Source organism: Schistocerca serialis, chromosome 4, assembly GCF_023864345.2.
Source record: "Schistocerca serialis cubense isolate TAMUIC-IGC-003099 chromosome 4, iqSchSeri2.2, whole genome shotgun sequence".
Lineage (NCBI taxonomy): Eukaryota > Metazoa > Arthropoda > Insecta > Orthoptera > Acrididae > Schistocerca > Schistocerca serialis.
The window spans coordinates 598,382,061-598,409,102 of NC_064641.1; the positions used below are offsets into that span (position 1 = coordinate 598,382,061).

The 27,042-nt window shown below is 42.9% G+C and overlaps 1 protein-coding gene across 1 annotated transcript in view; it reads right to left on the reverse strand.

The window, feature by feature from the left end:
* Nucleotides 1-5,869: 5,869 nt before the first annotated feature.
* The window catches only part of LOC126474066 (cysteine sulfinic acid decarboxylase), a 36,700-nt gene continuing 15,527 nt past the window's right edge, over nucleotides 5,870-27,042 (reverse strand). Inside the window, exons 2-8 of the mRNA XM_050101475.1 lie at nucleotides 22,971-23,330; nucleotides 10,518-10,752; nucleotides 9,316-9,535; nucleotides 8,903-9,050; nucleotides 8,188-8,416; nucleotides 7,868-8,062; nucleotides 5,870-6,268 (exon numbers count right to left, since the gene is read on the reverse strand). Of these exons, the coding sequence (XP_049957432.1) occupies nucleotides 6,095-6,268; nucleotides 7,868-8,062; nucleotides 8,188-8,416; nucleotides 8,903-9,050; nucleotides 9,316-9,535; nucleotides 10,518-10,752; nucleotides 22,971-23,330 (1,561 nt within the window). The 3' untranslated portion in view covers nucleotides 5,870-6,094. The remainder of the gene's footprint in view (nucleotides 6,269-7,867; nucleotides 8,063-8,187; nucleotides 8,417-8,902; nucleotides 9,051-9,315; nucleotides 9,536-10,517; nucleotides 10,753-22,970; nucleotides 23,331-27,042) is intronic.

Consider the following 27,042-nt stretch of genomic DNA (forward strand, 5'->3'; position numbering starts at 1 on the left):
CTTGACTGCGACTGGACACTACTGAGTTTGAGTGGCATATGAACAAATTATTTCAGAAACTACATAGTCACTTGAAAAACTACTAGGTTAAATTTTGCTACTCAAAATGGACTGTAATTACTGATAAACTTTTTGGTTTATGAAATGTTATCTAGGAATTTAGAAAAGTTTATGGAATTTTTTTATGCACCCATATTGGGAAGACAGTTACGAGTACAATGCCATATTGAAAGTTATTTTGTTTCATGGTAAGTTATGCAAAAGCTCAATGACAGTGAGGGGCCTTACCGATTCGGGAAAATTATGGCAGTGGTCCCAACCTGGGGGTAAAATGAAAATTTCTGTAAAATGTTGATACTTTGTCCAAAATTCTTCGTCATCTATGATTGGTTCCGAGAAGAGCATTAGTTGCAGTTTGTTTTCTTGGGCTGTTTGAGCGTGTGCTTCAACTTACTGGAACGATTTATCCTTGGCAGAATTCAAAGAACAATAAATAACTAACATACCAGGCTGGGTTCAGAAGCCAGCGCAGCTGCTGCTAACGTCTATACTGACACTGGATTCTCGAGGAAGCTGAAGACGTCGGTAGTCTTTCAGCAGCATATGATACTGTGTGGCTAAATGGACTATTACTGAAGCTGAAAAAGCATATCCCTAGAAAGACTGACGATACTTGTGGGAAATACGTTAACCGTTATTTCAAGGTTAGCATTGGACAAAAATAGTCTTTCACCATAAAAAATGGGCCTCCCAATGATCCGTTCCAACACCCTTGCTCGTCAACCTGCGCATCAAGACTTTTGAAATACCACTGCAAGAAAGTTTTGCAGTACCTATGACTGTACCATAGCCATACAAACCATCACACGCGAGGAAGGAGGAAACATTTTCTAGAGACTTAGTCTCAACATGTTACAAAGCTCTGAGACTAGCCAAATGCGGTCAAGATAAATCTGCAGATTCCACTTAAACAACAGAAATGCAAACCAACAGTTCATATTGAGCTTCTGCTAGAGGATTACACAATTTCCAGTCTAAATATCTTAGTATCGTACTCGGTGTTTAACACTTTCTGACACTCTGGCTACAATTTTATACATTAACTTATACTCTGCCTTAGCTGTAACAAGCTTGTTTCCCCCAGTCGTAATCTGAGGTAAACGCTTGTGAATGTTCAGCCTGTTCAGCACGCGCAAGTGCAGCAAAGTATTGGGCCATCACTATGATAATACGAGTATCAACAAGTTATTGTAGCAGTGCGCAGCAGATCGTGACCACGAGAATACATGGATGTGGTTGATTCGCTGTATTCCAATGCAATTTAATACTTATTTTGCACCATAATTATTTAATGATCATTTTATTATTATACAAATAAGGTCATACGCGCCCATGTCAGAACAATAGAGCACTAAGACGAGAAAGGAGTTAAAAGCGACTACACGTTAAGCCCAATTGACAGAAGGACAGCTAGTAACAGGGAATTCCTCTTTAAGCAATATGAGTAAAATACGCCATAGAGAGAACCGAAGTCCTGAACTAAAGACTGTGTCCATCATATTGTTACGACGGATAAAAGTAAAGGCGGTCGACAGCCCGCGCGTCGTTCGCTAAAACGGCCGATAACTCAGACGGCAAACAAATTAGAACGTAAGTGGATAAGAAAGGGCATTTCGTCAGGAAATGGCGAACCGTCAAAGGTTGATAATCAGCACAAAGTGGTGGGGGATAACCACTTAAATGGCGAATGGCTGAAACGACTGCGCCCAATACACAACCTAGCTGAAATGATCATCTCGCGGCGAGAGGGCCGAGGTGGTCAACCAAGCCGTAGAGAGAGGTTTAATTCCTCAGAGCTTGTTCCCATGAAGGAAGCACCAGTGGTGACGCCAGAGTGATATCACCTGCTGAAGAGGCAACACAGGTCATCGGAAGGAATGGGAGAACTAGCGGGCAGAGAGACTACAGCTTTGGCAGCAGCGTCAGCAGCCTCGTTTCCCGTCAAACCGACGGGACCAGGGACCCACATTCACATCACAGTGTCTCCAAGAGCGACTAAGTGGAGCCTTCTTGGACCCTTTTCACTAAAGGTTGGCCTGTGTACAGCATGCAAAGACTTAAGGGCGCAGAATCTGAGCAAAGGTCCATTGAAAAGTGTGTCGCCAGATGTACAACGTGGCCTGACAGGACAAAGAGCTCCGCTGTAAAAATGGAGCAGTGTTTCGAAAACCGATAACGAATATCGTCGGTGCACGCCAGACACCACGGTCAGCCCCAGAGCATTCAGTGTATACAAAGATACTATCGCGAAGTTTCGTGTCAAGGTAGAGAAACTTACAGCGATAAAGCGAGTCTGGAGTAGTGTCCTTAGGAAGCTAATGGAGTCGAAGATTAACACAGGCCGTCGCACGAAGTCTAGGTAATGAAGGGTTCACACCCGTCAGGAAAGTGGCAGGTAGCGTAAAGTTAAGCTGCTGGAGCGATAGCCAAAAGAGAATTCCAGGAGGTAACGAGAGGGACGCTCCCCATACTGGTGGTGAAAGAAGCCATCGAAGGAGGCATAGGAGGGGTAGCAGGGCATGGCAGACAAACGCGTATCTGCTGATAGTGACAGCAATAGTTTGGCAGCTTCTGCATACAGACTCCCGACTGGGCTAGTGTAAAAGGCGCCAGTGGCCAAACAGATGTCATTATGGTGGATTGTATTGAGATGGCGTAAGATGGTGCAAATGGAAGATGACTGCACTGTAAGACAAGCAGACACTGAGGGACCAGGTACGATGGACGTGCAAGTAAGACACGTGGGAGGACGAAGGGAGTTTCCTGTCGAGCATGACCCCAGGAATTTCGTAATTGCAGCGAACGGAAGGAGCAGCAAGTCCAAGATGTAAAGACAATGGAAGAAACCTATTGCGCCACCAGAAATTTTTACAGACGATTTTGTAAGTGAAAGCTAAAGCCATTGCTGTTGCTCCACGAACGACGACGATCGAGACATCGCTCAAGGAGAAGTTCGGGGAGAACTGCAATAGCTCGCAAAATCGCAAAAAGCCGGAGGTGCCCAGTGGGAGACACGCCATAATAGGTTTAATGTTGATAGCAAAGAGGACGACACTCAGCGCGGCACCCTGAAGCACCCCGTTTTCCTGGATAAAGGTGTCCAACAAGACAGAACCCACGTGTATCTCGACAACTCGAGTTTTAAAAACTCAAGACAATTAGGCAGGCGGCCTCTGAAGCCCCACATGTAGATAGTATGGATGATACCAGTCCTCCAGCAGGTGTCTTAGGTTTTTCTCCAAATAAACCATGACCTCAGTTTGGTATTTTCGCAGAAAATCATTCATGACATTGGTGGACAATGTAACGAGGTGGTCAACTGCAGAACAGATAGCTCGAAATCCACGTTGTGCGGTGGTTAGTAAAGTGCGAGATTTGACCCACCATACCAGCCTGGCATGAATCATCATTCCATCACCTTATAAACACAGCTGATGAGAGAAATTGGGTAGTAGCTAGAAGTAAGGCGTTTGTCCTTACTGGGCCTAGGTATGGATGTGACTGGCTTCACGCGAGCCTCTGGGGAGGGTAACCTCTGCCCAGATGCAATTTTACATATGAAGGCCCACAAGCATCTGAATGAACATCGTCTACCCACGGATCAGAGAATAAGGATGAAGCGAGGGCATATAGCTCCGTCAATAAAAGCAGCGTTGTAGCACACTTCTGAGAGAAGAGTATCGCCCGAGCCGCCTCCACTCGTTTCCAATGGAGGAAGGCAAGGTGATAGAGGCTGGAGCTAGAAATCTCCGCAAAATAGCGGCCCAAGGTGCTTGAGATAGCAATAGGGTCCACTACGACGGTAGATATAGTCGGCCGGAAATTGGGGAATGGATCTTGGTCCACTTAATGGAAGAGGGATAAGTACGTGTGAAAACTCGGAAATTAAGAATGAATTTAAAATACAGGGTGCACATAAAGTTCGGGAACACATTTATTGTGCAATAACTAAACATTGCACAGATAGCATACATATTGCATTTTAAATAAAAATTCAAATGTTTTTTATATATTCGATATGCAAACCATGAGTGACCCGGCAGACGTCAATTCATTAATCGGAAACTTGCCCTACCTGTCCCAGCATGGCATCATCGACTGTGGAAGTCGCTTTCCATATTCTCTCCCAGAGCTCTGCTACATGACGTGGTAGAGGCGGCACATACACCAGATCTTTTTTTCTGTGGGGAAACATTTAAGACTCAGATCTGATGATCAGGGAGGCCATTTCATGGAATAGCTGTCCCCTTCTGCAGCGCGGCTGACCCATCGATTCGGTAGCTTTATGTTTACGACTAGCGCTGGCTATCGGCATACTACCAAACTACGCTGTGGCAGTATACATTAAAAACTTTCAGGGTTTCTCTTCAAAATGACCTGTATGATACCTGTACAATGGGTTGGTCTTGTATCCAAGTTTGTACAAGTGTGACAAGTGTTCCTGGACTTAATGTACACCCTGTATTACTCGTACCTTTAAGTTTCTCCCTTTAATGCTCCGAATTTGTTTAAACTTTACAGAAAAGCTGATTGATTCAAGCTGGTTTGTCTCACAAGAGCGTCAATTATTGTAATGTAGGCCCTATATCAGCAATACTGCTCATCAATGAAGGCAAAAATCAGAAAAGGTAGAGATTGCTACGTCGCTGACCTTATGAAAACAGATTTTATAGATTTTTCAGAATCTCACAGAAAACACACTCGCTGGAATTTTATTGGAGCAAGTGGATTTACCTTATTAAAGTGTGCAACATTTTGAAGCACTTCACCTAAAAACTTGCTGTAAATGACAGGCCAAAAACACACTTTGCTAATTTCAGTATCCTCCATGTTCTACCACTAATCTGTAAAAAAGTTGGAAATAAGGTGTATTTTGTACTTGGATATCAATGTTCAATTTTATCCTACCTATAACCCAATTCCGTATTCTGATTTGTATTTGTGGTTCATAGATGGCCAACTGGCAAATTAATAACTTCCTAATAGCATGCTTTAAATTTAATCAAGCGTATAAACAGTTTATGAGATAGTGTTATTTTGCAGTAGCATATAGTGTCTGCAAATAGATTTGAGTAGGATATGTCCATCTCAGGAATATTTCTACAGGCATTGAGGGAAACTTAGGCAAGACTTTTCAGTTGCAGTGACCAACAAGCAAATTACAGATTTTCCATATGATGTTGCTGTTATGAAAATTAGATTTGTTGCTAATAAACTAGGAACTCTGACTTACTACTAGTGTTCTATAAACACACAGAAGAGATGTAATCTGTTTGCTGCAACTATACAACACTAAGTATATGAACATCGTTCTCTATAAGATATAGGGTATGCGATCTAGATATGATAAATTTGTCTAGCAGAACTAAGAGGTGGACAGGAAGTTTTAATTCTTTTGGGCTGTTAGCTTGACACATTCCTAAGAGGGCTCTTACACGAACAGTAATAAACTGTTTTAGTGTTTTAATAAATTGTTTTAAGAATCTATTAGGATTAATTACCATACGAGTTCTGGTTAATGTATTTGTGTAGTAACAGTCATCTGGACAGTAGAATATTTTGACAGCAGAATATTTTGACAGTTTGTAAAAGGTTTCAATTTTGTGTTATTTTAATTGTTTATGCCTATGTTTCAAATATGTTCATATTGTGTCTGCAAGTTAGTGATGAAGTTACTACTCAGCTGTGGAGGCAGACACTGTATTAAAGACTAGGTGAGATAGGTCAAGATCTCATTAAAATTTTATTTTAAACTATTTAGTAGATGAGATGCTTGTTGGTTATCAGTTATACTTAAAAGAAGAAACTGTTTCACTAAAATTACTTTTAATGTTCATCCTACAGTTCTTAACATTTGTCAGTCTCCATAAATAAATAATGTTAAAATGTTTATACATTGTGAGGTAAGACCTCTAGGATGCAATTTAGTCTTTGCAGACTGTATACCATGCATTTGATACAAACACTCATCAGGCATGCATATCATGTGTCATCGCAGTCATTTCACAAACAAATGTATGACAGCAGGAAAGTTTCACAAGTCTTTTCCAAGTCTCTCAATTTCTTCCACAAAGTAATCCATATCAGTGTGAGTTAAGGCAGAATTCTGGAGGACTAAACGGAAGAAGTTTGGATGATCATTCAGTGGTTGATATGTAATCATCATTGTACCTTCCTTCATCATTCTTTCCTTAATTTTGGGAGCCACCTGAAATCAAATTAAAAAGGTATGTAACATGAAACATTAATTCTATTTATTTCTGTTTATTTTATATCGAATTAGCAAATAATTCATAGTGATGCAGGACACCTAAAGCAAGATTTTGTAAATACTATTTCAATATACATCATAACCTGTCCAGACATACAAGTTAGATGTAATTGGCATATGTTGCGCATTTCAGTTTATTTCTAGAGTGGTGTAACTTAAGAGCTGGATAGGGGTGGAAGAGTTAAGGGACTGAGCAGCAAGATTATCAGTCCCTCATTCAATAGGTAGTCCCTCTTGAGTCAGTGATGTCAGCCAGAAATGTAACGAAATTTTCACAGTAAGAAACAGGTAAAATCTAGGCATTGAAAGCAATATTGATGTCAGCTATGAGGAGCAATGTGGAGAGAGAAATTATGTAGAACAGGCCAGTATGCAGATCAGAGCAGATGAGTACTTCTCACAGCTCATCTATGGCAAGATACCTCACCCACATCTCCCCCTTCCCCAAATCATTCACCCATGCTGACCAGACAAAAGACTAAGGCAGTAACACAAGTTATGCTTTCTCAGTGAAAGATCTATAATAGTGAAAGTGATAAGGCTAACAAGGTAATGAGCTTTAGTAGAATCACCAGTATTATAGAGGTGAAAGGAAGTTCAGTAGGTGGGTGGCTACAGTCTAGTGTCCTATTATGTACACATGCATATGTCTTCCCAGTGGCAGGGGGGAAAGAATAAAATTAGAGTTGATAAGAGCCAGAAACAAGAAAAATTGAAGGGAAAGGAGCAGTGGCAACAGCTAAATGCAACAAAGGATGGCAAAGGGGAGTAATTTACAATTTTTCAAGCAAGGTAACAATTTTGAACAGTGGACAATCTGTGGTGTAAAATATTTGTTTCCACAAGCTCCTGCAGGAATGAAATCCATTATTCCTTTAGAGAGAGTGTAGGAATAAAAAGAACTCATTTCCCAGGCATATAGGCTCATCAACTCTTTGGAAAACAAACCATCTGATAATCAGAAGATAGTAATTGGTTAACATGGGAGAGTAAGATTGATGAAAAGATATCTTTTTGAAGACTTATGAACTAATTTCAGTTTAGAGGCATTAAGTAACTAAGTGCGTGTGCGCGTGCGCGCGTGCGCGCGTGCGCGCGTGTGCGCGTGTGCGCGTGTGCGCGTGTGCGCGTGTGCGCGTGTGCGCGTGTGCGCGTGTGCGCGTGTGCGCGTGTGCGCGTGTGCGCGTGTGCGCGTGTGCGCGTGTGCGCGTGTGCGCGTGTGCGCGTGTGCGCGTGTGCGCGTGTGCGCGTGTGCGCGTGTGCGCGTGTGCGCGTGTGCGCGTGTGCGCGTGTGCGCGTGTGCGCGTGTGCGCGTGTGCGCGTGTGCGCGTGTGCGCGTGCGCGTGTGCGCGTGTGCGCGTGTGCGCGTGTGCGCGTGCGCGTGTGCGCGTGTGCGCGTGTGCGCGTGCGCGTGTGCGCGTGTGCGCGTGTGCGCGTGCGCGTGTGCGCGTGCGCGTGTGCGCGTGCGCGTGCGCGTGTGCGCGCTGAACTGAACAAATTATTTACAAGAGTGTAGTTTGTAGTGGAAGAACTTACCTTGTGTAATTTGTCTTTAAAATCTGCTTCATTTTCTTTGCCATGGAGAGATGGTGGAATGTACCAGAAACATATATTTGTGCACTCTGGTTCATTTAAAACCATTCTGAAGTCTTCTCTCTGTTTAATTTGTCTTGTGAAATATTCAGCATTATCAAACACTGTGTCAATATGTTTTTCCAAACCATTAGTGCCCTGCATGGAAAATATTCACTTACATTTCATGTTTATTATCAGAATTCAAGGTATATTAATACAGGAAACACTTTTAGAAGAAATTCCTTGAATTTAAATGAAATTAATGCACATAAATATTCTACCTTTGCTTTCCACATCATCCAGAATTTTATGACATCTGCTCTCCTGCCACACTGCACATGCTTATCTCCAGTGTCATATTTAGTGTCATAAAATTTATCCTTTTGAAATAGATACTGAGCACTTTCTGAGTGGCAGTCAGCTAAAATATTTTCATGTCTCAACAAGAATGTTGAGCACTGCTGTGGTGCTGTTAGCAGTTTGTGTGGATTCCATGTCACAGAATCAGCTCTGAAAGAATGTTTATAAATATACTGATACATAGAAACTAAAGTAAATTTCAAAGTGAGCTGCAACCCTTCATTACTGTTGAGAATTTCAATGAAGGAGCAAATATTTTATGCAATAGAACCACTTTGTAGCTGTTCCATAAAATGTAAAAAATTAAGAGCTGAGAATCTGAAGCACATGAAACTATAGTTTCCAAAACTGTTTTCTGGGAATTATTTTAATAAATGTGGTCACAAATTTTAGACTGTGTAGCTATGAGTATAAATATGAGGTTTGTGACATCTCAGTCCATCAGGTTTACTAACAACTCAGCTTTTCCAGTCTCAGTTCCAAATATCTTTCATTATTTAATACTCATAACTCAAGATCATAGAACCTTATTGTTAGCAAAAGCACAAAACAGAAAATATGAGTTATGAGGAACATTTATATTGTAAATCATTAAAGACTGAAGTATGATTCATAGTAAGTTTCCCCTCAACTTACAATTCTATTCCCTTTAGCAAGTGACGGTGCTTCTTAGACATGAGAGCTCCACCACCCCATGCTGCATCAACATGAAGCCACAAATTGTACTTTTTACACAGGTCAGCTATCTCTGGGATTGGATCAAATGCACCAAGAACTGTTGTACCTGGAAATAGGTATTATTTGCAATGAAGCAATTTAATTATAGGAAGTAAATGTACACTGTATGTTACATATTATGTAATATGTATGGACAAATAATGTGGTATGCAGTCCAAAGACTGGTTTGATGCAGCTCTACAATCATTTTATCACTGCCTTAAATGTGAAATTATAGACTATTGTAGGGTATTTCAGATTTATAGCAATTTCAGCTATACGTTTGAAAATGGGAAACTCATGAATAACAGGATTTTTTGTTGTGTACATACCAGCTGTTGCTGAAACCATAAAAGGCAGTGCTCCTTCATTCAGTGCTCTTTGGATTTCCTGTTCTAGGTGTTTCACATCCATTTTTCCTCTAGCATCACATTCTATGAGATACACATTGTCAGAACCAAGACCAAGGAAAGAAGCCATTTTCTTCACAGAATAGTGAGCATCCTGTGATGTAAATAGGACCATCCGTGGAAGACCATGAAGACCTTTTTTCTGAAAGTGGGGGAAAAATTTACAGATTATTAAACAGCATATAATTTGTGAGTCTACAACAGTTTACACTGAGAATACTTCACAGAGCACAAAATGAAGGAGTGTCAGAAAAAAATAGGTATCAAAAGTAATATGGAAGGAACTAGAATAGATAGGTCAGGACATGGGTTGTGACCTTCAAGTGTCATTTACTTCACAATCTTAAAATATAATTTTGCCAAATTACAAACTGAACAGATGAGTGAAAAATCCCCATGTTTCATTAGATCTGTTTTTAAACAGATAGATACTCTAGCATTCAAAAACAAGTCACAAGCTGCCATTATGAACCAGCAATTCGAATTTAGTGAAGTTTTCAAATAAAATAAGATCCAGTTCAAAGATGTCTACCTTCGAGTTGAATTTTGGTATAGCACAGCTTCTTAGGACATTACTGTTTGTATGTATGGAAGTAATGATTGCCAAAGAGGAAGGAGCACGTAACTTAGAAACTGATGATTCAAATTGGAAAAACTTGCAGGTTATCTGGTGCATCACTATTAAGGACTTTTGTTCTACAAAAAGGTGAAGTATATGAACTTCAGAGGCAGCAAAATAGTGCAATATCAACTTAAGTTTTCAAGGAATCTTCTGTAATGTGGGTATTAGATGTGTAATTTTGAGATCTGCTGTGGAGGTGTATTTTGAGATTTCAAGAGACTGTTACAAATATGGTTACATACTGTATGTTTCATTTGAAGGTTAAGTTACCCAAGTTACCTCTGTTCTTTCAGCTTTTAGTTTACTGAAACATATTTAAATGATTTTGTGGAAAATCAAGGTAGAAAGTGGTAAAAGTGAATGTGTATTCAAATGGGGTGAGAAAATGGAAAGAGGGAAGTAATGGTACTGAGTAAAGACAATGAAGATTAGATGACCAAGAACTAAATCCAAAGTAGAAAAGTGCTGCTTATACCATCTCAGGAAACATCTTTTGTATTACCTTTATATGTGGCGCTGCATGGTAGCGTGCACAGCTTATTGCATATCCATTGGCCACAGATCCTCCTGGGCAGAAAATGCCATCACCACGGCCTCCTGGAAATCCAACTATTTGCCGCATCTGCTGCAGGACAGTTTCCTCCATCAGTGTAAACACTGGTGCTACCTCATATGTGTAGACACTGGGATTGAGTGCATCACTCAACCACTGCCCCACCAGACCATAGGGATCCACACTGAAACAACAGTAAGTCATCAGTGAAAGCATTCAGTTCTATTTTCCAATAGTACAGTGCATGATTACATAGCCTAGCTTTCAACCATTTCTGCATACACTATGATGTTTAACAAAGAGTCATAAGAAGATCTCTACACAGAATTAACCTTACCTGTAGGTAGTAATGGACCATTGTAACAGAAATTTGTCAGTCTTTAGCAAGGTGCAATTTCACTTTCCTCCCAAATAATTATAACCTTTCCAAACCTGAATTATGTACCAACCAGCCAGTGGCAATTTATATAAAATTTCCTCTCCTGGCTGGATATTTGATATATGTGACAAAATTATATTTTGCTGCTGAATGAGATGCTTCTGGACAGTTGCTTGCAGATTACAATTGTAGTTTCAACGTAGCGTTACCTATGTCTAAAGATCTTTAGAGATCAGATAAGAAAGCATATTAATAAAATTAACAACCTTCAACTGTGGTCTCCTGTTACCGAGCTTTAACGATATGTAGCACGAGACTAAACAAGCACTGTGACACTGTTGGAAGTACGAAGGCGGGCGAGTATGCCGGGGCTTACCACAGTTCACACAAAGGACTGGACCATAATTAAAGAGTCAAAAATTAAAATAACTTTTCCAGACAGTCATTTTATGCCTAAGAATGTTAACATAGTAAACTCTCAGAATGACCAAATGAATGTTAGGCAAAATGTACGATCTTAAGAAAAAAGTGGCGCTGAATAATACAGGGTGTTACAAAAAGGTACGGCCAAACTTTCAGGAACCATCCCTAACACAAAGAAAGAAAATATGTTATGTGGACGTGTGTCCGGAAACGCTTACTTTCCATGTTAGAGCTCATTTTATTACTTCTCTTCAAATCACATTAATCATGGAATGGAAACACACAGCAACAGAACGTACCAGCGAGACTTCAAACACTTTGTTACAGGAAATGTTCAAAATGTCCTCCGTTAGCATCCACCCTCCATCGCATCGAATCCCTGATGCAGCCCTGGAGAATGGCGTATTGTATCACAGCCGTCCACAATACGAGCACGAAGAGTCTACATTTGGTACCGGGATTGCGTAGACAAGAGCTTTCAAATGCCCACATAAATGAAAGTCAAGAGGGTTGAGGTCAGGAGAGCGTGGAGGCCATGGAATTGGTCCACCTCTACCAATCCATCGGTCACAGAATCTGTTGCTGAGAAGCGTACGAACACTTCGACTGAAATGTGCAGGAGCTCCATCGTGCATGAACCACATGTTGTACTAGTAGAGGCACATGTTCTAGCAGCACCGGTAGAGTATCCCGTATGAAATCATGATAACTTGCTACATTGAGCGTAGGTGGAAGAACATGGGGCCCAATCAAGACATCACCAACAATGCCTGCCCAAACGTTCACAGAAAATCTGTTGTTGACGTGATTGCACAATTGCGTGCGGATTCTCGTCAGCCCACACATGTTGATTGTGAAAATTTACAATTTGATCACGTTGGAATGAAGCCTCATCCGTAAAGAGATCATTTGCACTGAAATGAGGATTGACACATTGTTGGATGAATGATTCGCAGAAGTGTACCCGTGGAGGCCAATCAGCTGCTGATAGTGCCTGCACACGCTGTACATGGTACGGAAACAACTGGTTCTCCCGTAGCACTCTCCATACAGTGACGTGGTCAATGTTATCTTGTACAGCAGCAACTTCTCTGACGCTGACGTTAGGGTTATCGTCAACTGCACGAAGAATTGCCTCGTCCATTGCGGGTGTCCTCGTCGTTCTAGGTCTTCCCCAGTCGCGGGTCATAGGCTGGAATGTTCCGTGCTCCCTAAGACGCCGATAAATTGCTTCGAACGTCTTCCTGTCGGGACACCTTTGTTCTGGAAATCTGTCTCGATACAAACGTACCGCGCCACGGCTATTGCCCCGTGCTAATCTATCCATCAAATGGGCATCTGCCAATTACGCATTTGTAAACATTGCACTGACTGCAAAACCACGTTCGTGATGAGCACTAACCTGTTGATGCTACGTGCTGATGTGCTTGATGCTAGTACTGTAGAGCAATGAGTCGCATGTCAACACAAGCACCCAAGTCAACATTACCTTCCTTCAATTGGGCCAACTGGCGGTGAATCGAGGAAGAGCAGTACATACTGACTAAACTAAAATGAGCTCTAACATGGAAATTAAGCGTTTCCGGACCCATGTCCACTCAACATATTTTCTTTATTTGTGTGTGAGGAATGTTTCCTAAAAGTTTGGCCGAACCTTTTTGTAACACCCTGTATAACTAGAAAGCTAAAAATTGGTCAGAATGTGCTAATGTGTGTCAAATAAAAGTTAACCCTTTCAACCATATCAGAGTAGGTAATACTTTGGTTAAAATCTTGCGTTTTACGCAAAATTGAAACCGCTCAGTGTTTGACTCTGAAGCTGAAAATTCATATTTAGCCTCAGTTTTATGTTTAAGCATTAAATACGTTACACCAATAAGCTAATTGTGAGTTTTCAAGTTTTTTATAAAAACTTGAATGTGGAAGGGTACCGTCCTTATCATTTGCATTTGTAATAGAAAGTTACAATTACAGCACTACCACATTCATTCATGAAATACAGCTGTACCAAGTTTCAAAATTATTGTAAATGGTCAGAAGGATTCTTGAAGAGGCACGTCAGAGGTCATGTTCTGTTTGATTCGTTCTAATAATTCTAGCCGGCTAAGCTTAAATGCAGACGAGCTAATATTTTGCAGTAACTAAAGCAAACTTAAGTATTTATAAAAATCAAAATTTTAAATTCTGAATTGACAGACAATATATGGACAACAATGGGGGCCATTTAAATATTGCTACTAGTACACAGAGTCGTTTATGTACCGTTTTGCGGTCCACTGCACTCCTATATACACTACTGGCCATTAAAATTGCTACACCACGGAGATGACGTGCTACGGACGCGAAATTTAACCAACAGGAAGAAGATGCTGTGATATGCAAATGATTAGCTTTTCAGAGCATTCACACAAGGTTGGCGCCGGTGGCGACACGTACAATATGATGACATGAGGAAAGTTTCCAACTGATTTCTCATACACAAACAGCAGTTGACCGGCGTTGCCTGGTGAAACGTTGTTGTGATACCTCGTGTAAGGAGGAGAAATGCGTACCATCACGTTTCCGACTTTGATACAGATCGGATTGTAGCCTATCGCGATTGCGGTTTATCGTATCGCGATTTCGCTGCTCGCGTTGGTCGAGATCCAATGACTGTTAGAAGAATATGGAATCGGTGGGTTCAGGAAGGTATTACGGAACGCCGTGCTTGATCCCAACGGCCTCGTATCACTAGCAGTCGAGATGACAGGCATCTTATCCGCATGGTTGTAACGGATCGTGCAGCCACGTCTCGATCCCTGAGTCAACAGATGGGGACGTTTGCAAGACAACAACCATCTGCACGAACAGTTCGACGACGTTTGCAGCAGCATGGACCATCAGCTCGGAGACCATGGCTGCGTTTACCCTTCACGCTGCATCACAGACATGAGCGCCTGCGATGGTGTACTCAACGACGAACCTGGGTGCACGAATGGCAAAACGTCATTTTTTCGGATGAATCCAGGTTCTGTTTATAGCATCATGATGGTCGCATCCGTGTTTGGCGACATCGCGGTGAACGCACATTGGAAGCGTGTATTCGTCATCGCCATACTATCGTATCGCCCGGCGTGATGGTACGGGGTGCCTTTGGTTACACGTCTCGATCACCTCTTGTTAGCATTGACGGCACTTTGAACAGTGGACGTTAAATTTCAGATTTGTTACGACCCGTGGCTCTACCCTTCATTCGATCCCTGAGAAACTCTACATTTCAGCAGGATAATGCACGACCGCATGTTGCAGGTCCTGTACGGGCCTTTCTGGATACATAAAATGTTCGACTGCTGTCCAGACAAACGTGTGGTTCCTGAAGAGGGGCAGCAGCCTTTTCAGTAGTTGCAAGGGCAACAGTCTGGATGATTGACTGATCTGGCCTTGTAACAATAACCAAAACGGCCTTGCTGTGCTGGTACTGCGAACGGCTGAAAGCAAGGGGAAACTACAGCCGTAATTTTTCCCGAGGGCATGCAGCTTTACTGTATGATTAAATGATGATGGCGTCCTCTTGGGTAAAATATTCCGGAGGTAAAATAGTCCCCCATTCGGATCTCCGGGCGGGGACTACTCAAGAGGATGTCGTTATCAGGAGGAAGAAAACTGGCGTTCTACGGATCGGAGCGTGGAATGTCAGATCCCTTAATCGGGCAGGTAGGTTAGAAAATTTAAAAAGGGAAATGGATAGGTTGAAGTTAGATATAGTGGGAATTAGTGAAGTTCGGTGGCAGGAGGAACAAGACTTCTGGTCAGGTGACTACAGGGTTATAAATACAAAATCAAATAGGGGTAATGCAGGAGTAGGTTTAATAATGAATAGGAAAATAGGAATGCGGGTAAGCTACTACAAACAGCAGAGTGAACGCATTATTGTGGCCAAGATAGATACGAAGCCCACGCCTACTACAGTAGTACAAGTTTATATGCCAACTAGCTCTGCAGATGAAGAAATTGAAGAAATGTATGATGAAATAAAAGAAATTATTCAGATTGTGAAGGGAGACGAAAATTTAATAGTCATGGGTGACTGGAATTCGAGTGTAGGAAAAGGGAGAGAAGGAAACATAGTAGGTGAATATGGATTGGGGGACAGAAATGAAAGAGGAAGCCGCCTGGTCGAATTTTGCACAGAGCACAACATAATCATAACTAACACTTGGTTTAAGAATCATGAAAGAAGGTTGTATACATGGAAGAACCCTGGAGATACTAAAAGGTATCAGATAGATTATATAATGGTAAGACAGAGATTTAGGAACCAGGTTTTAAATTGTAAGACATTTCCAGGGGCAGATGTGGACTCTGACCACAATCTATTGGTTATGACCTGTAGATTAAAACTGAAGAAACTGCAAAAAGGTAGGAATTTAAGGAGATGGGACCTGGATAAACTAAAAGAACCAGAGGTTGTACAGAGATTCAGGGAGAGCATAAGGGAGCAATTGACAGGAATGGGGGAAATAAATACAGTAGAAGAAGAATGGGTAGCTTTGAGGGATGAAATAGTGAAGGCAGCAGAGGATCAAGTAGGTAAAAAGACGAGGGCTGGTAGAAATCCTTGGGTAACAGAAGAAATATTGAATTTAATTGATGAAAGGAGAATATAAAAATGCAGTAAGTGAAACAGGCAAAAAGGAATACAAACGTCTCAAAAATGAGATCGACAGGAAGTGCAAAATGGCTAAGCAGGGATGGCTAGAGGACAAATGTAAGGATGTAGAGGCCTATTTCACTAGGGGTAAGATAGATACCGCCTACAGGAAAATTAAAGAGACCTTTGGAGATAAGAGAACGACTTGTATGAATATCAAGAGCTCAGATGGAAACCCAGTTCTAAGCAAAGAAGGGAAAGCAGAAAGGTGGAAGGAGTATATAGAGGGTCTATACAAGGGCGATGTACTTGAGGACAATATTATGGAACTGGAACAGGATGTAGATGAAGATGAAATGGGAGATATGATACTGCGTGAAGAGTTTGACAGAGCACTGAAAGACCTGAGTCGAAACAAGGCCCCCGGAGTAGACAATATTCCATTGGAACTACTGACGGCCGTGGGAGAGCCAGTCCTGACAAAACTCTACCATCTGGTGAGCAAGATGTATGAAACAGGCGAAATACCCTCAGACTTCAAGAAGAATATAATAATTCCAATCCCAAAGAAAGCAGGTGTTGACAGATGTGAAAATTACCGAACTATCAGCTTAATAAGTCACAGCTGCAAAATACTAACACGAATTCTTTACAGACGAATGGAAAAACTAGTAGAAGCCAACCTCGGGGAAGATCAGTTTGGATTCCGTAAAAACACTGGAACACGTGAGGCAATACTGACCTTACGACTTATCTTAGAGGAAAGATTAAGGAAAGGCAAACCTACGTTTATAGCATTTGTAGACTTAGAGAAGGCTTTTGACAATGTTGACTGGAATACTCTCTTTCAAATTCTAAAGGTGGCAGGGGTAAAATACAGGGAGCGAAAGGCTATTTACAATTTGTACGGAAACCAGATGGCAGTTATAAGAGTCGAGGGGCATGAAAGGGAAGCAGTGGTTGGGAAGGGAGTAAGACAGGGTTGTAGCCTCTCCCTGATGTTGTTCAATCTGTATATTGAGCAAGCAGTAAAGGAAACAAAAGAAAAATTCGGAGTAGGTATTAAAATTCATGGAGAAGAAATAAAAACTTTGAGGTTCGCCGATGACATTGTAATTCTGTCAGAGACAGCAAAGGACTTGGAAGAGCAGTTGAATGGAATGGACAGTGTCTTGAAAGGAGGATATAAGATGAACATCAACAAAAGCAAAACAAGGATAATGGAATGTAGTCTAAGTCGGGTGATGCTGAGGGAATTAGATTAGGAAATGAGGCACTTAAAGTAGTAAAGGAATTTTGCTATTTGGGGAGCAAAATAACTGATGATGGTCGAAGTAGAGAGGATATAAAATGTAGGCTGGCAATGGCAAGGAAAGCGTTTCTGAAGAAGAGAAATTTGTTAACATCCAGTATTGATTTAAGTGTCAGGAAATCATTTCTGAAAGTATTCGTTTGGAGTGTAGCCATGTATGGAAGTGAAACATGGACGATAAATAGTTTGGACAAGAAGAGAATAGAAGCTTTCGAAATGTGGTGCTACAGAAGAATGCTGAAGATTAGATGGGTAGATCACATAACTAATGAGGAAGTATTGAATAGGATTGGGGAGAAGAGAAGTTTGTGGCACAACTTGACCAGAAGAAGGGATCGGTTGGTGGGACATGTTCTGAGGCATCAAGGGATCACCAATTTAGTATTGGAGGGTAGCGTGGAGGGTAAAAATCGCAGAGGGAGACCAAGAGATGAATACACTAAGCAGATTCAGAAGGATGTAGGTTGCAGTAGGTACTGGGAGATGAAGAAGCTTGCACAGGATAGAGTAGCATGGAGAGCTGCATCAAACCAGTCTCAGGACTGAAGACCACAACAACAACAACAACAACTGACGCCGTCTCCGCAGCTGTTTCATGAAGGTGTCTACTAACACCATCTAGCGGGAGAACCCTGCACTACGTCTACGAATGGCAGCGCCCTCTGAGTCCTGTTTCTTTTGGTTCCCCCTCGTACCATTCCACGTTCGATATGTTAACTCCCATCGTGCGCCCATAAGCACGTCGAACATCTTTTCACATGAATGACGTGGGTGCAGATGACAGTTCCGCCAGTGCACTTCCCTTTTATACCTTGAGTACGCTATACTACCGCCATGTACATATGTGCACATCACTATCCCAGGATTTATTACCTCAGTGTATTAGAAGGTTACTGCGACAGCACTTCTTAGGCTGCATATGCTAAGGTCACAAGGGAAATGGAAGGCGCGATACCCACAGGAGTGGCGTGGCACAAACAGATCGTGGGCAAAGCACATTGGAATCGCATTGGCAGGAGGCTTCGGCGGTCGTGCTTCAGAATAGTGGAAAATATGCCTTCTAGAGCAGGTGCGAGCAGTAACAATTTATATTTTGTAACTAAGATGTTCACTACTGAAGAAGTTACTGGATGCTTCTGTTAAAGTGTAATTGTTCACTGTGTTTTCCGTTTAAATGATGAATCGCTGCCGTAGAATTATGTACGAGTGAAAAAACCGGTGATTGAGAGTAAATTTAAAACATTACTCGTACCTGTACATTCTTTCATATGATGTTCCAATTAGTTTCTACTTTTTGAAGAAGCTGATTGATTTAATCAAGTTCGTCTCGCAAGAGACATCAATTATTTTAGTGTAGGCCGTATGTCAGCGATACCGCACGTCAAGAAAGGCAAAATTAGCAGACAGATTGCAGAAGTCTGACTTCATGCTATGAGTCGCTGAAGTGAGTAGTTGTTGCGGTCTTCAGTCCTGAGACTGGTTTGATGCAGCTCTCCATGCTACTCTATCCTGTGCAAGCTGCTTCATCTCCCAGTAAACTACTGCAACCTACATCCTTCTGAATCTGTTTAGTGTACTCATCTCTTGGTCTCCCTCTGATTTTTACCCTCCACGCTGCCCTCCAGTACTAAATTGGTGATCCTTGATGTCTCTAAAACATGTCCTACCAACCGATCTTTTCTTCTAGTCAAGTTGTGCCACAAATTTCTCTTCTCCCCAATACTATTCAATACCTCATTAGTTATGTGATCTACCCATCTAATCGTCAGCATTGTTCTGTAGCACCACATTTCTAAATTTTCTATTCTCTTCTTGTCCAAACGGTTAATCGTCCATGTTTCACTTCCATACATGGCTACACTCCATACAAGTACTTTCAGAAACGACTTCCTGACACTTCCATGAACCATTGACCCTGCCGTTGGTGGGGAGGCTTGCGTGCGTCAGCGACACAGATAGCCGTACCGTAGGTGCAACCACAACGGAGGGGTATCTGTTGAGAGGCCAGACAAACGTGTGGTTCTGAAGAGGGGGGCAGCAGCCTTTTCAGTAGTTGCAGGGGCAACAGTCTGGATGATTGATCTGGCCTTTTAACACTAACCAAAACGGCCTTGCTGTGCTGGTGCTGCGAACGGCTGAAAGCAAGGGGAAACTACAGCCGTAATTTTTCCCGAGGGCATGCAGCTTGCCTTTACTGAAGTGAGTATGGTGCAACTAACGTTTGACAAATTCGTCGATTTCTCCATGACTGGCTGATCTGTACTTAGCTCAAGGTCTAGGTTACGTTGAAAGGTGAATATGGTTTTGAGCTGCCAAGGTCAGCGGGTGTGAATGCCAAAGTCTGTGGTGACATTGATCCATGGGACATGTTACGTCAGCGCTGTATGTAATCTGTTTACGTCAGCCGAACGCCAGTTGGACTGTACACATTTTAGTTGCTTGACTTTATACATGGAGCATTAACAGATACTTATTTGCTTGTATTTATGGGCACCAAGAAACGTGGACGGCGAAAGTGAAAAAAAGAGTGTCACGAGTACAAATCAAGAGCCAAAAATACGAACACAGTTTGGAGACTCATTTAGTGAATGATTTAGAGCATTCTCGCAGGCGAAAATACTTTTAACTCGTTACTTTGAGTCAGTAACTTGTAGCGTATCAATTTTATTAGAACTGCTTAAAAGTATGAAAATTCCTCGTGTGTCGTTTGGTATTTGAATGTTTTTACGTGTGTTACGAATGCAACTTTGCTGCAGAATTTAATCAGAGAGGAAACATCAGCAAGTAAAGAGTGAAGCATAGTACGAGGGACGTTCAATAAGTAATCCAACATTTTTCTCGGCAAGTTTCGGTTTAAAAATGTGGAATTGGTTGTGGGTCAGTGCTGAATATCCCCGTTTTAGTCCCTACAGTTTCATGAAATTTTGATAGGTGGTGGCGCGATACGTGGACTTCAAAATGGCATCTGTAACAGAGCTGCGATCCAGGCAGAGAGCTATCATTTAGCTTCTTTTGGAGGAAAACCGGAGCATCGCTGATATTCATATGCGCTCGCGGAATGCATACGGATACCAAGCAGTGAACAAAATCACAGTCATTGGGCGAGGGGGTCTCATCTTCAAAACGACGTCACGCAATCCTGCCCGGTCTCCCATGTACCGGCCGATTGCACACAGCTGTGACTCGTGCAATGTTCGAATGTGTAGACATCCATTAGAGGTGATTGATTGATCGATCACGATCACATCGCTGCACTAGTGCAGTCGTGTTTGTAGTAATAACACACTCTTTCAGCAACTGGGGTACTCTAAGGTAGCTGGATGTGCGCGTGCCTCCTGTGCTCGTCGGCGCTTTAGAGGAAGGAGGACCATAAAGAGCAACGGAGGGCTATTGTGCGGAATTGCTAGTGCGTTACAAGGCTCATCTTGACAATTTTTTGTCGAACATTGTCACAGGCGATGAAACATGGGTTCATCAGTTCTAACTGAAAACGTAATAGAAATTCACTGAGTTGTGCCACAACATCCCTCCTCTGAAGAAAAAGTTGAAAGCTGTACCCTCAGCTAGTGAAATCAAGGGGACTGTTCCCTGGGATTGTGTGATGTCTTCCCTCTCAGTGCAACGATCAACTAAAGTATATTGTGCTATTAAAGAAACTACTTCGGCTTGTTCGTCACCAGAAAGTACAAATCAACTTTTTCTCCTTGACAAGTCTTTACGCAAGTCTATGCACCCGAGAGAAGCTCACAAAACGTCATTTTACTGTTCTCTAATTCACCGCACAGCCCGGATCTCGCACCTTTGGAGTTCCCCGTTTGGCCCAATGAAGGATACACTCCACGGGAAGCAGTAAGTAGACGATTGAGAGATTATTGACGCAGGAAGACGTTGGCGCCGAAGTCTGTAATATCTATCTTATATTCTACTAATTATCCTTGCACAATATTATGAGTGAATTACGTTTCCTACTTTACCATCTATATACTCGCAGAATCTATGCGCAAAGTAGTACAGTACTATTCCATGAGCGCATAATTACTCTTTGTAATATTCTCTCTGGTGTGTTGAGAGGAATTCTAGGATCTTCTCCGTGCCGAATAGCCGCATTGAATAATTGTAATTTTGCTATCGAGATTACTGGAAGAAAGATTGAAAATATATTGTACGCTACTCAAGAAAATATATACTGGGCATTTACATCAAAGGTGTGTAAGGAATTTCATTATATATGTATTCTCTAATTGGAAATTTGCACGGAGGTGTCTTTTCGTTGGTAATCAGAAGGGAACTTCCGATGAATTGGAAGATTACCTGCAATTATTAGATCCAAGAGCTCCATTATTTCATCGCATAATTAAAGCAAACTTTCCGCTTGATCTGAGGTTTCCCGACCGACTACGCAACGCAAGAAAATCAAGACATTTCATTTACACAGGATTGCAGATCGCTTCGAATCATCGAGACTGCGGGCAAGGAGAGTCATTGTCTGATTCTGATTAAACAAGTAAAGCTTAGTTATAACTTTCTTGAGCGACTGTGATATGGCTGCTTATGAATGAGATCATTAATAAAATACTAATAACTTTCCTCCTCACCAGCAACCAGTATAAACAATATTAATTAACAGAATGAGATTTTCACTCTGCAGCGGAGTGTGCGCCGACATGAAACTTCCTGGCAGATTAAAACTGTACCGGACCGAGACTCGAACTCGGGACCATTGCCTTTCGCGGGCAAGTGCTCTACCAACTGAGCTACCCAAACACGACTCCTGCCCCGTCCTCACAGCTTTACTTCTGCCAGTATCTCGTCTCCTACCTTCCAAACTTACAGAAGCTCTCCTGCGAACCCTGCAGAACTAGCACTCCTGAAAAAGGATATTGCGGAGACATGGCCCAGCCACAGCTTGGGGGATGTTTCCAGAATGAGATTTTCACTCTGCAGCGGAGTGTTCTCTCAGGAGTGCTAGTTCTGCAGGGTTCGCAGGAGAGCTTCTGTAAGGTTTGGAATGTAGGAGACGAGATACTGGCAGAAGTAAAGCTGTGAGGACGGGGCAGGAGTCGTGTTTGGGTAGCTCAGTTGGTAGAGCACTTGCCCGCAAAAGGCGAAGGTCCCGAGTTCGAGTCTCGGTCCGGCACACAGTTTTAATCTGCCAGGAAGTTTTAATATTAATTAAAATTATATGTATCAGTACAGTGGTACCATGTGGGCATACAGGCCCTGCTAATAAGGTGGTGTAAGGTCGTTGCATCACCGAAAAATATAGTTTTGTAGCCAGAAGACAGGGGAATAAAATGGCTCTGAGCACTACGGGACTTAACTTCTGAGGTTATCAGTCGCCTAGAACTTAGAACTACTTAAACCTAACTAACCTAAGGACACCACACAGAGCCATGCCCGAGGCAGGATTCGAACCTGCGACCGTAGCGGTCGCGCGGCTCCAGACGGTAGCGCCTAGAACCGCTCGGCCACTCCGGCCGGCAGAGGGGAATAAAATGGTGTACTGGATCCCTGAATAAATGCAACCTGCTTTCAGAAGAAAAAGGGCATGTGTTGCCTTAGTCATTGAACGCCCTCACTAGATACAGTTATAAGTCAACTAAACATATTGTAGACTAGTATAATACGTGGTTCTTTCGAATTAGTGGAGAGACTTACCCGGAGTAGAGCTGGTTGACGAAGTAGGGGTGTCCGGTCTTGACGCTGTAGCGGATGACGTCGCGCACGAGCTGCAGCAGCTGGTCGTGCGACAGCGGCTCGTCGGCGAGCTGCAGCGGCAGCGCCTCCCGCAGCTGGCGGGGCTCTCGCCACGTGGAGACGGGGCTGGCGCGCCGCGTGCCTCCCAGCACTGCGCCCTCTAGCAGCAGCTCGGCGGCCTCCCGCAGCCAGCGCCCGTGGCGACGGCGGTCCGGCGCGCTCGCCCACCACCGGGAGCCCGCCTCCGCCTCGGCCGCCGCCGCCAGCGACTCGCGCTCTGCTACCGGAGCCGCCGCAGGCACCGACGTCGCCGGCATCGCCCTGTTCCACACCCAACACCTCATTAACTTTCCAAGATGAACTCTAAACATACCAGTGTAACGATAATACATAATACTTTTCGACTAAGCGCAGAACAGGGAATCAGTGATCATAACGCCGTTGCAGCATCCCTCAATGTGGAAGTAAATACGAATATAAAAAAGGGAGAAAGGTTTATCTGTTTAGAAAGAGTAATAGGAGGCAGATTTCAGACTACCTAACAAATAAAAACGAAAATTTCTGTTCCGACACTGACAAGTTTGAGTGTTTATGGAAAAAGCTCAAGGCAATCGTAAAATGCGTTTTAGACAGGTACGTGCCGAGTAAAACTGAAGGACGGGAAAAACCCACTTTGGTTCAACAACAAAGTTAGGAAACTACTGCGAAAGCAAAGAGCTTCATTGCAAGTTTAAACGCAGCCAAAACCTCTCAGTCAAACAGAAGATAAACGATGTCAAAGTTAGCGTAAGGAGGGCTATGCGTGGAGCGTTCAGTCAATTCGAAAGTAAAATTCTATGTACCGACGTGACAGAAAATCCTAGGAAGTTCTGGTCTTACATTAAATCAGCAAGTGGATCGAAACAGCATGTCCAGACAGTCTGGGATGATAATGGCATTGAAACAGGATGACACGTGTAAAGCTGAAATACTAAACGCCTTTTTCCAAAGCTGTTTCACTGAGTCAGACCGCACACTGCAGTTCCTTCTCTAAATTCTCGCACGAACGACATGGAGATAAGTGTCCAAGGAATAGAAAAGCAACTGAAATCACTCAACAGAGCAAAGTCCACTGGACCTGACGGGATACCAATTCGATTCTACACAGATTACGCGAAAGAACTTGCCCCCCTTCTAACAGCCGTGTACCACAAGTCTCTAGAGGAACGGATGGTTCCAAATGATTGGAAAGAGCACAGTTTCAGTTTTCAAAAAGGCTCGTCGAGCAGATACGCAAAACTACACAAAACTGGCGCTAACAGCGTAGGCACAGATCTGTTCGCAGTTTTAGTGATAAGCTGAGAAAACCGTTCCGAAACACATATGCTACAAAACGCCACTGTTTCCTGCGCTTGTACCCCGACATTAATATGGGATATGATCACCATGCACACGTACGCAGGCCGCACAACGGGTTGGCATACTCTGGATCAGGTGGTCGAGCACTGCTGGGGCATAGCCTCCCATTCTTACACCAGTGCCTGTCTGAGCTCCTAAAGTGTCGTAAGGGTTTGAAGATGTGCAGCGATACGTCGACCGAGAGCATCACAGACGTGCTCGATGGGATTTAGATCTGGAGAACAGGTAGGCCACTCCATTCGCCTGATATCGTCTGTTTCAAGGTACTCCTACACGATGGCAGCTCGGTGGGACCGTGCCTTACCATTCATCCTGGAGGAAGGTGGGACCCACTGCACCGCTGAAAAGGCTGACATACTGGTGCAAAAAGACGTCCTGATACACCTGACCTGTTACAGTTCCTCTGTCAAAGACATGCAGGTGTGTACGTGCACCAATCATAATCACACCTCACACCATAAAAACCACGACCTCCATACAGGTCCCTTTCGAGGACAATGGGTTGTTATCTGGTTCCTGGTTCACGCCAGATGAAGACTCAGCGAGAATCATTGTTCAGACTATACCTGTACTAGTCCGTGAACATAACCTGGGACCACTGGTTCAATGACCATATACTGTGTTCTGGACATCAGGCCTTACGAGCTCTCCTGCGACCAGGGGTCAGTGGAATGCACCTTGCAGGTCTCCGGACGAATAAAGCATGTCTGTTCAGTCGTCTGTAGACTGTGTATCCGGAGTCAACTGTTCAAGTGGCTGCGGTAAGGTCCCAAGCAAGGCTACCTACAGTACTCCGTGGCCGTCTGCGGGCACTGACAGATATCGGTCTTCTTGTGGTGTTTTACACTGTGGACGTCCCGTACTGTAGCGCCTGCACACGTTTCCTGTCTGCTGGAATCGTTGCCATAATCTTGAGATCACACTTTATGCCACACGGAGGGCCCGTGCTACGACCTGCTGTGTTTGACCAGCCTCCAGTCGCGCTGGCATTGTGCCCCTCACAACGTCATCAGTATGTGTTCATTGAGCCATTTTCAACACAGTCACCATTAGCACGTCTGAAAACGTCTGCACACTTACTCGCTGCACGTACTCTGACATGTACCAACACACTTCTGCGTATGTGGACTGCTGACAGCGGCACCGTGCGACGAGCGCAGGCCAGATGGACCGCACGGTCGTACCCCGAGGTGATTTAAAGCCGCAAACCGCCCACCAGAGCGTTGTTTCACCGTGTATCAGCATTATCCTTAATTTATGAGCATGAGTAGTATTTCTAATTGTGGCGAAATTTTACAACTCAGCTGGGATGACAAAGGCATTATGATCCTAATCTATATTTCTGGCTTCGTTTGTCAATTGTTTTGTTGTGCTTTAGGGCGCAAAAAACTTTCGTTTGTCAATATTTTCTATAGCTGTCTGCCGATGCATCACTCACGAACCAAAATGTCGAAGAGCAGAATCAGATTATTACGGTTACCATGCCCCAGCCGCACCTCGTGCTAAGCCCGCTACGACTGCCATAGTTTACAGAATATATGTATTACGTTGGGGCATGAGTTCATAGCGCTTTTGTTTTGCAAGTTGGTATTTCGGTTACTGTGTGGTTGTATAGCGACTCATTTTTCATTTGTGTTTACATATGGTCATTCTGAGATAGTGAGTGGAGCATGGACGCTAGAAAATGGTGTGCGAAGTGGAGAAGTCCAAACGTTTCCGACGTTTTTCTATTTTTCACGAGGGTTGACAGCGGAGGCAGCCAGAGTCATTGCGCCGTGTATGGAGATAATGCCACTGGACAGAGCATGGAGAGAAAATTGTTTTCTCGGATTAAGGAGGGTCGTTTTGACATTAGTGACTACGTTCAGGAAGACCTTCGCGGTATTAGTTTTTAAACGCATTACTTCACAATGCTCCATGTCTGTGTACTCGAGAACTGGCAATTTTTTTGAACTGATTACACCAGCGTACGACATTTGCATTCAGTGGGGAACATTAAAAATCGAGCGTATGTGTACCACCGCATCCTCTATGCCAAAATTAAAAAACTCTGCTCACTAGACATCAGTTGACTAACACGACCATTCTTTATGCTAACTGAAGGAAAAGGCAGGGTTGAGCTTGTAATGGTTCTTTATTTACGTGACCATTACGGCACTCCAACCCCAGTTCTCGATACCAGTAATATCTTACTACTTTTCTGCGAAGTAACAGACACATTTTTGTGACAACATTCACATTTGGTTTTATTAATGTGTAGGTACTCCGATGTAGCGATATATTAGTGATATGGTTCTTGTGTGTATTCATTTCTGTAGGACCGTCATAATCTTTGACTGACTTAACCGTTTTGGCGCGAATGCGCACAGAGCAGTCTTTATTTCACTTTGCAGACGTTAAGTTGTTATTCCGCTTTGTAAGAGAACAGTCAAGTCTTGTGTTTGGTTAAAGTGGAAATTAAATATATGAAGATTGATAAAAAACTGTTTTCTTGATGTGATAATCAAGAAGTATGTTAATTTACAAGAAGTTTAATAAAAATGTGGATCGTGAACACCAAGTCAAAAATTGTTTCTACCATACCACTGTTCTGATCTGGGATTGTTTGATCATCAAGAATTTCCTGAAAAAACGC